General features: G+C 34.0%; 1 protein-coding gene across 3 annotated transcripts in view; it reads left to right on the top strand.

Annotated features, from left to right (window-relative positions):
• krz (beta-arrestin protein kurtz) overlaps positions 1-12,669 on the top strand; it is a 48,834-nt gene that overhangs the window by 31,596 nt on the left and 4,569 nt on the right. For 2 of the 3 annotated variants that reach the window (XM_013321365.1, XM_013321363.1), the window contains 3 exons: positions 10,514-10,579; positions 10,815-10,907; positions 12,089-12,149. In XM_013321365.1, coding sequence (XP_013176819.1) covers positions 10,836-10,907; positions 12,089-12,149 — 133 coding nt within the window. In that variant the 5' untranslated portion in view covers positions 10,514-10,579; positions 10,815-10,835. Of the gene's footprint in view, positions 1-10,513; positions 10,584-10,814; positions 10,908-12,088; positions 12,150-12,669 lie in introns of all 3 variants that reach the window. The other variant, XM_013321364.1, reaches the window with a different exon arrangement.

Below are 12,669 nucleotides of genomic sequence, written 5' to 3'. Positions count from 1 at the left end.
TGCAAATATTATTTTTGATTAACTTCCTATCAATATCAATAATTGAATGTAAGGTTTTTTAAAATTATAAGGCAGCAAAGGAGCAAGCGCCCAGTCCCGTTTAATGAGTTATGTTCTGTTCTTTATTTGCCCAAAAACTTCTGAACCGATTTTAAACGTTTAACGTATAAGTGTTCTACCAGCGTTAAGTTAGCCTTTTTTATTCGACTTCAAAAAGAAGGAGGTTAACAATTCGTCTGTATGTTCTTTCTTTTTTTGTAAATCGAACTATAAAAGCTATGACAGTTTGTTAGAATGGTATACTGCAAATAAGCAACAAACATACGAAACATTTCCAACAGTCTAAACTAGTTACGAACGGTTTCCTATGTTAGAAATCATAGGTGACCTAGAAATGTGCTATCGGCCGCAGTGGGCTCAGTTTCGCTGTCCTCACTTCACGGATGATATCGTGCGAAAAGGACCGGATGCGAGCTAGACATGTCATGTGCTTTATATTTATTAACGTTATTCGTAGATTTTTTATCGATTATAAATAGATCTTTCTTTTGAAGACACTGTAATAATGTAGTCCAAATTGTTTAATCGTGTTCTCACGAAAACAATACAAATAATTTAACTTTAACTATTTATCTGTAAGTTTCCTATGCCAAAACATCGACAAAAAACTTGTTATGTAACTTATTTTGGTTTCAAAAATTATAAAATGAATGAAAATATGTATAATTCTTGGTTGTAAAAATTCCACGATAAGATTATTGCACATTAAACTTATGAATCCTGATGTTCCTCAAATCCAAACAATGAAGAGCGTGGGATCGTACTAATTGTACACATTTGCGCACATTTGGTAGACGCTGCGTCAAAATGACCTCATTGTAAATTGTATCACATGTTACGATATGCGCTCCATTGCCCCACTGCAACACTCACACGTCCTTGTCCATGGCGTGTTGTTTATTTTATAGCTCCTGACAAGGAGAACTATTGTAAAACTTATATTTGCAATATTAAAGTAAGACTGTAGTTCTTCAGTTGTTACGGATGACCATGGGTGTCGTCGATCACCTCGGTGTTCCAGCCGCATGTTTGCCCCCTTCTCTTATTAAAAACGAAATTCCATCTTGATACCTTCACTCGTTCCTGAGAAAAAAACTGACTTGACAGACAGACGGATGGACAACAAAGTGATCCTATAAGGGTTCCGTTTTTTTCCTTTCGAGGTATGGAACCCTAAAAAGACGGTTCCAGCGCGGATTTTTTGTACCGTTAAAAATTGTTTCGTTCTATAGTGGCCCTTAGTGGTTTCTTAGAGAAATATTATATGAAAATTTACAGTGAACGATCGTTTAAGTAAATATTAAACGATCTAGGTGCGGCGATTAAGTCAATTCTATACGTTTTTTTATTAGTTTACTAATATATCTGTCCGATTTGTAACATGAGATAAAGCGGCAATTTATTTTAACGATACTTATTCCTTAACTTAGCGTTTATTTAGATCTCAAATGTGAATATTTCCTTCAATTATTTGATTAAAGCGCTCCTATTAAATGCGGAAACATCAAACGGTTGTAAATTGAGTAAACAAAACAAATGCTTTTAAAGTCTGCCCGCTTTTCTAAATGTCGAGCTTAATTTTTATTTTCTCTTTCGCCATTTCATTTGTAATTGTTTTTGAAATGTTTGATTAAACTTTTATTGAAATTGAGGGCATTTATTTGTAGACCGTACTTCTTTGTTTATAGGAGTTGTTAAAATAGCTTAATTTGTTTGATTGGATTTATTATTCAATTTATTATATTTTTCATTCGTTGTATTGTTTTTTGATTCATTCCGAAGACAAAGATTTGCTTAACTACATATATTTAGTAAGTAAATATTACAATTAACTTTGTTGTAATATTTAACAAGTATTTTAGTGTTCATGTTATCAGCTTTTAGACATTATATGTACAACGAGTAACAATGGTCCATTCATACTACTTACTTCGCGGAAGGAAATTGCACTGAAGATGTGGAAAAATGCATCATTATTCAAACTATTATAATACTAAAGAATATATTTGTATATGTTACATGGTCATTTAGAAAAACTACAATTTTGTATTCTCGCTTGTTAACTGAAATCGATATGTTATTATTATACATGTATTTAGTTATTTATCATATTCTTAATATAGTACATTTCATATATAACATATAAAATTATTATTATTGTTGTTAATTACCGTAGGTTTTCACTGACTAAACACTCGTATAAAGACATATTGTCGACCCTATCATTGTCTTTGAAAACCAAAGTGAGATTACAATATGATATTGTACGAATGTTTCAATGTAAACCAATGGTTATCCAACTTATAGAACACCTTTTCTTCAAGTACAACTCTTCATATATGAAGACCAGAAGTCAATAATTTTATTTGCCAAAAAGTTATTACATATGTTTACTTTATAAATAGAAAACATAGACTTATAGATACAGGTCCCAAACGTTTTCTAGTACAACAGATAACCGATGATTTCTACTATAAAAGATTTAACACGCTCTCTGATCCCGCTCGTTATTCAAGCTAGCCGGTTTGCACCCGCGCCCGCGACTACTTCGCATTCAGCTGAAAAAAGTACTACGGATTATTTTATTTTGTCTTTTTTATTAGTAAAAAATATCCCTATACAAGTAATATTTATTTAATAGATCTGTCGTATATATCTCTAACTCTTCTTCTTATCACTGTTTTGCATATCTTTGGAATATCGTTTGACATCCGATGAAAATACAAGATTGTACCAAAAACAAAGATGATCATGACGTAACTGTTTTTTTCAATTTGTAAGATTCTGGAAAAAATATTGATTTAAAAAATTGCTACACATTTACTGTAACTAAAATAAGGCGGCCAGTACACGATTCAATTATTAGCGACCTGTTTCTGATAAGTAACAGATGAAAAGATTCGTTGATTTGCTCATACGTGTGAGTTATTGCTTTGCCCTTTTTTCATTTGTTTTATGAGTTGTACGTGCTGTTTATATGTTCTTATTGAATGTGTTTACAGTTCGAAATAAGAAAACTTTTTTTTACGTTATACTAACCGACGAATAACGCGTATTTGCTAAATTTGAATTTGACCTAGAAAGAAGGCTTCTTATAGTGTCTCAAGTAAATAATTAGAACACATAATATGTGTTACACTAAAACTCTTGAGTTAGTCTTAGTAAAGCTTCTATTGAAAAGAACTGTTTTCTTTTATGTTTAGTTTTAAATCATTAAAATAACTTAATAATCTGTAAAGATTTTTTTTATGTATTTAGAAGTAAAATAATAAGAGATATCTCGTGTCATTTAACGCATTGGAAATTGTGATTAAACAAATAAAAGTCGCCATTACGCGGCATTCTTTGCGGCTTTAACTCCATGCTATTATATTTTGAGGCACTTTATGAAGCCCATAACAATGTTATGTGTCGTTATCACGGTTGATATTAAATTGCAGTCTCTGTGGTCAGGTTTTAGTGAATTTATATGACGTGTTGACACAGATAACGAACTTTTGTTAGATTCGGTCACATTTTATAGCACGTTTCCATTGTTGGAACCACATATATTGAGACATATTTTTATCTGTGTTTTAACAAAGAAAATGGAAGAATGACATCGTCTTTTTTAAGTGTTAAAATGTAATGCGATAACTTAAAAAAGGGAAACGCTGTCGCTATGTTTCTGTAAAAATTTAGGAAGAAATCTGTAGAGTTACAAGAATGGATGAGATAAGAAAGTAATAGTGGAGGAAATAAAAGTTTTGAAGATTTTATATATTAAAAAAATAATGAGATAAATGTAGCTAAATTTTTTAAAACTCTCTAGAAGAAGAGCATTATTTTATGCAGCAAATACATATTTATTTTATTTTTATTATAGTATTATAGTATTTAGTTTTATCTGTGGTGCTACCTAATCAAAATTGCGAACTAACTCAAGGTGTTAAATAATTCAGATTATATCAGATAATGAATTTCAACCTAAACCAGTTTTAACCCTTTGACCGCCATACTAATTCCAGGGATCAGATTAATAGCGGACATTAACTGCGGCAAGGAGCGCCGCTCCCCGTGGTGTCCAACAAATATGCTTTATTACAAACTATTATTACCTTAATTACTCTGTGAATTTTAATGTAATGGTTCTTTGAAATTGTAATGCTTATTACCACTGTATTATTATTGCGTTATTTTAACGCGGAATAATTAATCGATAAGCTTAAGTGAAGTGCTGCATTTTTAAGTGCAAAACTTTGTAGGAAAAATGCAGCGAAAAACCCAGATTTAAGTTAATAGACCTTAACTAATAATAATAAACTTTTTAACTTACTAACCAGATGTGATATTTGACATGTATTAGATGATTTATGAAATGTAGTATACAATGTACTCTCTTGAACTCACGTCTCGTATTACTATTAACATTCATTTGAACATTCTATTACTTAAAGTGTGATATCACTGTGGATCAGGTTAAAGTACTGGCAAGAAGCCAAACTGAATCTCTCGTGATTTTAATGTTCATCTCAATCACATTTAAATATTTTGATCTTAGTTTCAAGTAAACTGTTTTCGTCAATTGATCTAGGAGTTTGTCAATAATTGAAGTTTTTGTACCGCATCTCACTAATAATATAAATGTTTGGATGCATGTTTCAAGGTATTTCCAGAACAGCTGCATGAATCTCGCATAAATTTGAATGTAGATCATAGATGTAGATGATAGTCTGGAAGAACATAGGCTACTGATTAAGTTTTTTTTAATTCCATGCGGAAGAAGTCGCGGGCGACAGCTAGTTGTAACAAGATATTTAACGCTTTTTCAGAAAAGTTTCTTTTGTATCTGTACAATACAAAGTAAAACTGATTTTGTACTTAAAAATATTTCGTCTTAAAATTCAACAATTTGTCACAATATATTGTTAACTATTACATACAAACTACGTCGTGACTTGTTATTATTTTTACAATTACATGCGACTAGACCAAGGTTTATGCAAATAAGAATGTTTTCAGACATTGTTTTTATTAAAACAAAGTCTACGTAATACATCAAAAATGTTTTTCTTTAAAGAGACCTTTCGACTCGGAGGAGACCTTGTTACGCCAAATTACTAGCTGTCGCCTGCGACTCCGTCCGCGTGGTATTAAAATAAACATAATAAGTATCCTATATGTTCTTCCAGACTATGTTCTACATGTACGCCAAATTTCATCAAAATCCATTCAGCCGTTACGGTGGGACCTTCTAACAAATATCAATCCATCTAAACATTCGCATTCATAATATTAGTAAGACACCGGCAATAGTCTAGCACATTCAGTTTTCTATCTTTAGATACATGAAAAAGTACAACAAAGAACTTAACAATTACAGCCATTTTGTATTTACAGAGTACGTTTCCATTTTATCTGACGACGTATGACGGGTATTTGAAAGAGCGCTCTGTTTGCACTCCGTCCACCGAGGTTCATTAATTCAGTGACGTTACAATCAGGACGTCTGTTGCACGGCTTTAAACATTCAGCAGAAGTTGTTAAGTTCATGCCAGTTGCATTACCATGTTTAACTAATGTGCGTCGTACAGCAGTTGGAGAATCCAATGTGCAGGTTTATGTTCAAACGTTCTAGCAACGTTAATAAAAAATGTTGGGCTTAATAAAGTACTTGCTGTAGAAATGCAAGGTCTGTGCTAGGTAACACGGAAAGTAACATTAGCAATTATGTATACGATCTTACAAACACTTAAAATTAATCTGTATTTCGTAAAACATTGCTATGTCATTATAATATGAAGATTATACATTAAATTTGCGACGAAAAGCTAGAATGATTCTCGTTAACATTTTTGCGTCGTTTACCGTCGATGTTCCTTTTTACCAGACGCTTAGTCTTGTTTTCCACCACGCGCCGCGTGCGATTGACATCTTATGTAGCAGTTGCCACCACCAGTGAAGTAGGGCTCGAACTGAAATGGTGGTCGCGCTGCTGGCTTAGTGGAAAAAAGTTCTCAGAATTGAGACGCAGTAAACGCGCTCGTTACCAACCCACTCGCCGTCGAGCCCTCTCAACGCCCTCCCGCGACCTCTCACCTGTCCCCAGTCGCTCCCAATGAGACCTGACCTAAGATACTTCGCTCACAACAATACATTAAAGCCGTTCTACAAACTTTAGCTTGCAAATTCCTTACTCTTGTCTCTCTTGCATTTTTATGCTATAAAATTAGCTGTTTTAAATCTTCATATACCCTTTTAATTGTTGCCCATGTTTTCTAATATTTTCTTAAGCTGATTGCGCGAAATACTGTTGCATCTTTATATTTATTACATTTCTAAAAGTAAGCAATACATCACAAAGTTCAATATATGTCATCGTAAAAGTGCTAAGCCTCCGCACGTCGTAAAATCTACGAAGCAAATCCGCACATCCCATGGTAACAACGCTATACGAATGATTGCGGAGCTTTGTTTACGCTAGCGTGTTATTGAAAACAACCCTTCGACTGCTCTACCGTGCGCGTAACATTTCCAATGAAATGGTTATTGCTTTCTATTCCATATTTACTTATGCAAAGAATAAAGACACCTTTTTCCTTAATATGTAAAAGATATAGAGTACAGAGAGTGTTAAGGTGCTTGACTATCTGTTAACACAAGAAATGTTTTTGATATATGTAAATAACAAAGATTGTTGAAGGACTTGATGTTTTCCATTAATAATGCTAACCAGAATTGCTATGATATGGCGTAAAATAATTTACAAGTACATCGTACGACTGTTGCCTTTGAGTTATGGAACTAAACACCGTTTATAATGGACGACGTAAACATTATGCGAGATAGCGAAGCGAATACTTTTTTCTTAGAATATTCAATGCTCGTATTTTTGGTGGCATTTGTCTATGCTAGTAGTTGAACAATATTTTTACGAAATTATTCAATGTTTAATTCAGCGTATCTAAATGAATTCGTTATGATATCAGACAGGGACATACCAAGGCTATATGACATCATATTTTATGATATATGTAAATACTAAAATCACTTTTTTAAGTTTTGAAATAGAACAATTTCCTCGTTAGATTATGGCCATATTGTTAAAAACAGTTTAACTGCTATAACCGAGAAACCTCTACAAGCGAGAGTCATTGTTCGGTACTGATGGAAGACCTTCATAAGTGAGAAACTCGGGTTACAGAAAAATCTCTTGCTCATTCATGTATGACTGTATATTACTGAATTCAAATCAATCGAAAGGTAATTACACTAGCTGTCGCCTGCGACTCCATAGTCTATGTGTACCATATATATTCTAGCCAAATTTCAGCAAGATTCGTTGTCTTTCTAGAGATATCTTCAAACATCCATCCATCTAAACATTGGCATTTATAATATTATAATAGTAAGATAGTAATAAAAACGTCTTACATATGTAATGTGCTGTTTTGGATAATATACACTAGAGGTTTCTGTTCCAGACGTATTCATAAATAAGTAAACTCAAACTGAATTATTTATAACATTTTATTATAATAACAGTGACCCGATTCTATCAAATTATACTCTAGTCAGTCTAGTCTCAAATTTAAACCATGCCACGGACACACCCAGCTCTAATCTATTCGCTGAAATATGTATTGTTTCAGGTGAACTGTTCGGACTTTCATGCAAATGACACGAGCGACTGGTCCGCTAATATACAGATTATATCGTCTATGTTACATTCGAATAGTTTTTAATAGTCAAATTAGTTTTTGTTTAGATATTTTATTATAAATTCATCACAACTTGTAAATCAGGATAACAACGGGAACTAATAATTTCTTTCAAGTTACTTTTATATAATAGAAAAGTTGACGACAGACATCATTCTTGTCTAAAAAGGTTCTAGTGAAAACAAGATTAATCTGTTTTGTTTTAACTTAGATGTATCATTCTTATTTTGAAATCTTTATTCAAAACGGGAATGTTTGGATGGATGGATAGATGAATGTTTGTTTGAAAGTATCTACGGAACGGCTCGACGGATCTTACTGAAATTTGGCACAGATGTAGAACATAGTCTAGAAGAATACATAGGCTACTCATTAAGTTTTTTTTCAATTCCGCGGGGACAGACTCGCGGGCGACAGCTAGTTTTTTTTAGTGAATTCAGTTCAAATAATAAATGTTTGTATATGGCGTCTCATGTATAATTATTTTAGTTATTAAATAGAGAAACAACTTTAAATAGCCTTATAAAGTCACATGGAGTAATATTTCGTAGAAGTTTTATCCATCAAAGGACTTTTAACGATGCTGGATTAAACTTGACGTATAAGAGAAATTTGATGTGTTGTGTGTAGCATAAAATATGTTACGGTAAGTGGTTCACTTTTATGATGGAGCACATTTCGAACGACGTCGAAGTTTCTAGTTTTAACGGCATTTTTATATCGACATTCGTTTTTACTGGCCAGCGATTAATAACATAAAATTTTCAAAGTCAATAACGGCAGAATAAGATTTCAACGGATAATACTTTTTGGTAATAAAATCTTTTAAATGTTATCTGATACTTCACCTCTAAATTAACATAGTGATTAAATCGATTTTTGAAAAGCAAAACAAAAATAACTATTACATTTTATACCTATTTCGTATAAAAGCAAAAAAATATATCTTAAACGATCCTTTTTATATTTAAGCCCAACGAAATCTTCCTTTCGTAATAACGAGAGCTGGAAATCCTGCGACGAAAAGTAGAGAATGAAAGTCATTATCGCTAAATACCCAAGCGACTAAAGTGTTTTATATTTTAGACAGAAAGCGAAATATTTTCTACTAAGGCTTCCTCATATGAGGTCTATTTAAAATCAATCATAAACATTGATCAAAAACTTTTTTTGCGCGTTAGTATTAATGTTCTAGCAATCGGGGGTGCGAACATTTCGATCACCGGAGGGTCGGCAGGTAACGAGTGTTCAATCAGAGGGAGCGAGATATAAATGAAAAAGTAAATTCGACTCGATTTCGAGTTGACGACCCCTCGTTGTAGGCGATCCACGAAAGTTGCACATTTGCGGATAATCCCACGACCCATTTCAGTGCAGCGTTAGTAAATAATTTATTCACTGCGAACATTTTCCTATTGTATATATGTAAAAAATGGTTAATGCAATCGCAAATATGAAAAAGTAGTTCTACTGTTTACATCATCACATTACGTAACTACATATTACATAACATGTTTTTCGTTTTCCTTTGTTTTTATCGTAATCAGATGCAAACATTTGTAGCATAGTTGTAAGAGTCACGCAAACATACATATATTATGCATTAATATGAAATGCTAATTAATATTTTTCACGATTTTGAACAAGGGCGAATAGACACCCTTTTTTTTAGAGGGGAATGCTTTATGCATACTCCGTGCCCCAGAGGGGTCACGGTAGTTATGTGGCATTCTCTTCCAGATGGGAAGCATACCCACTAAACCCCTCTGCTCCTCCTACGATGGCGAGGTCACGGGCACGCTTTCGCTTTCGTCAGCAACCCCGCCTGCTAGGGCAATAGACACCCGTCTTAATAATACGTTTAAGAAAATTTAAATACGCTTTTATTTTCTTTCTAACAGGTAGTTTCCATTGTCGTAACGTCCCTCTAAAAATACCGCTATCTCTGGTATTCGAAAGAGAATAAGAGAGATAGCGATATGTTTTTGAGTGCAATAATGTCTCACGTTATACAATATGTTGGTGTCTCTTGCAAACTTTACTAGCAATGTGATTATCTCATCCCGTGTCAACGGACGAGGCGGGAAGGGGAAGGGAGAGTCGCCGGCTTCGCAATAACCATGACACGTCAATCTAGGTGGTAGGCGGTATATTTCTAGAAGCTATACTTCTGTGTGATATGATGATTGGAAGAAGCGTTTCAAATCATTTCGCATTTCGTGTGTGTTTACGAACCATTTACTGGCTTGGATTTACTGCACGAAACCAAAGTTATATTGCTTCGTTTCCGCGTTACGTTGCGCCTCAGTTCCGTTTCGCTTTCGCGGCAGTGTATTGAAAGATAAAATTGACGTAATACGATTCAAGATGCCGCAGTTTTTATGACAATTTTATTGATCTCCAATATAATGTACTGTACGTATCTGTAACGTTATAAAATGTAACATTAAAACGTAACATTCGACACCTGATATCGTGACAATCGTATTTGTAACGAGGTGATTACAGAGGGTTGCGGTGGGACGAGGTCGATGTTACCACCATGTGACCGTCGGGCAATTACTGGAATACGATACATCTTAGATTTTTACGTAATGTCCTTTTGTAACAGGAAACTGATTGTATTTAATAGTTGCATTTTTTATGAAGTTTAGATGTGATAATGATTCGTGTCATATTTCTGGATAATGTATATCTGCATCTAAAAATTCTAATTGTCAAATTTTATCTAACGGTTTGTTTGTTTGTTGCAGGGCGGCGCGGCTGCGCAGCAGTGGTTTGTGGTGTAGAGCGAACCCTGGAGCCGCACAGGGGTCTATGTAGGTACCATCATTTTTATTCTTGTAACATTAATTAATAAATTTAATTAAAATTTATAAAAAAATAAAGTTTCGAGAATTTGAGGGAAAATCTCGTAAGGTGATGGTTTTCCTAAGTGGAATAATCTGTTCAAAGAATCAGATTAACAGTTTAATGTATAATTCTCAGTATTTTAACGTATTAGTTCAATCGCATGCAATTAAGATGATGAATTGCGCATCTGTGTGTGTGCAGTGGTGCGGAGGGCGCGGCAGCATGGACGACGGAGGCAGCAACAAGCAGCGGCAGGCCACCAGGGTCTTCAAGAAGAGTTCGCCCAATGGAAAGGTACATTATTAATTATTATATTGTTTACACACATCAAAAATGCACTCGGATTTTATATAGTCGGTACCGTTAGTATCTTTGGTTATTATAGAAATGAGGTAAGGACTGGAGATTGTTGTGTTAACATTTTATTAGAAACTAGCTGTCGTCTGTGACACCGTGCGCGCGGAATTTAAAAAGATTTAGGTAGCCTATGTGCTCTTTCGGACTATGTTCTACATCTATGCCGAATTTCATCGAGGTCCATGCAAACGTTCTGGAGATATCTTCTAACAAACATCCATCTAGTCCATTTTTCGCATTTATAATACTAGTAAGATTTTGAAATAAATAATATTGGATAAGACCTAGACATACATCTGTACAGTCGTTTAAAGCCATACAATAAGTTGATGCGCTGTGGAATTTGTAAGGTTCATCGAACAGTAATATCGTTTGTGATCTACACGCGATATGCTACTGATGAGTCAATGCACGCAAAGCTATGCTATCCTGGTACCTAATGCCATCGAACTATCGTCATAACCTAACGTCCCATAGGAAATAACTTAAATTATGAAATTCGTGAATTTCAATATTTCTTTTATATATCTATATATATATATATATATATATATATATATATATATATATATATATATATATAAAATAAGTAGCCTATGTGCTCTTCTAGGCTATGTTCTACATCTATGCCAAAGTTCAACGAAATTTATGCATCCGTTCTAGAGACAAACCATCTATCCAGTTATTCTTTTTTTTTAAAAAAAAATACTAGCAGATTGTTTTGTAAATTTACTAATATTTCTTTTACCATTCCAACTAAGTTCTAGGCTTGTGCTAGGACTGTGTGCGAAGAGTATTTACATGTGCCCACACCCCGGTAAACAGTGAGTCGAGGGAACCAGAGGGGGTTTAGTGGGTAGGCTCCTTGTCCCTTTAGGGATGTGGAGAGACTCCCACATAACCGGAGTGGCTTTCCCCGAGGCACCCGGTATGCGTAACGCATGCCCCCTCTTAAAAAAAAGGCTTGTGCTAGGATATGGTTTATGACAATAGTCGAATGGCGGGATTCGAAGGTGGGGACCTAGTGGTCGGAAATCCGTACCCTTAACCATTAGGCTATTGACGCTATTCCAATTATTAATTTTAGTAATATTATATATATTTTTTTTGTTTTCCAGATCACAGTATACTTAGGAAAAAGAGACTTTGTAGACCATATAACACATGTAGATCCAATTGGTAAGTATCGTAGTCATTAATAAATTCACCGCTAATATCTAAAATTAATAGTTTTATTTTGCGATGTTTTAAAGTTAATTTTCCTGTAAACAATTGTAAGATTTATATTGAAAGATAATTTTGTATTTCAAAGCAAAAACATGTCTGGACTGGATGATTTATATGTGACATATATCTTGCAGCTCCGCAGTTTCATTGCGGACGTAATTCTAACTTGAAATTTACAGTCGCAAAAAATTAATTCCGCACACATATTTCAACACCTACGCCTAACTGCTATAATTACAGACGATAGTTTAAACGTACATTTTTATTCAATTCCAAATACGGAAAACTTTAAAATGATTTTTGGCAGACGAAAATGTAGTCGGAACTTACGAATCTATAAATATTTATTTGGGACCAAGATAAATTCGGTACAGACAAATCTAATATAGGTCATATCTTAATGGAAAAAGGAGGCAAACGTCTAAGTGGGAGGTTATGGTTAATGTCACCACAGACGAAAGACACACGCTAA

The sequence above is a fragment of the Papilio xuthus genome, unplaced genomic scaffold (genome assembly GCF_000836235.2).
Source record: "Papilio xuthus unplaced genomic scaffold, Pxut_1.1 DF825946.1, whole genome shotgun sequence".
Taxonomy (NCBI): domain Eukaryota; kingdom Metazoa; phylum Arthropoda; class Insecta; order Lepidoptera; family Papilionidae; genus Papilio; species Papilio xuthus.
The sequence above is the reverse complement of the archived record's forward strand: the minus strand, read 5'-3'. Positions and strand labels throughout refer to the sequence as shown.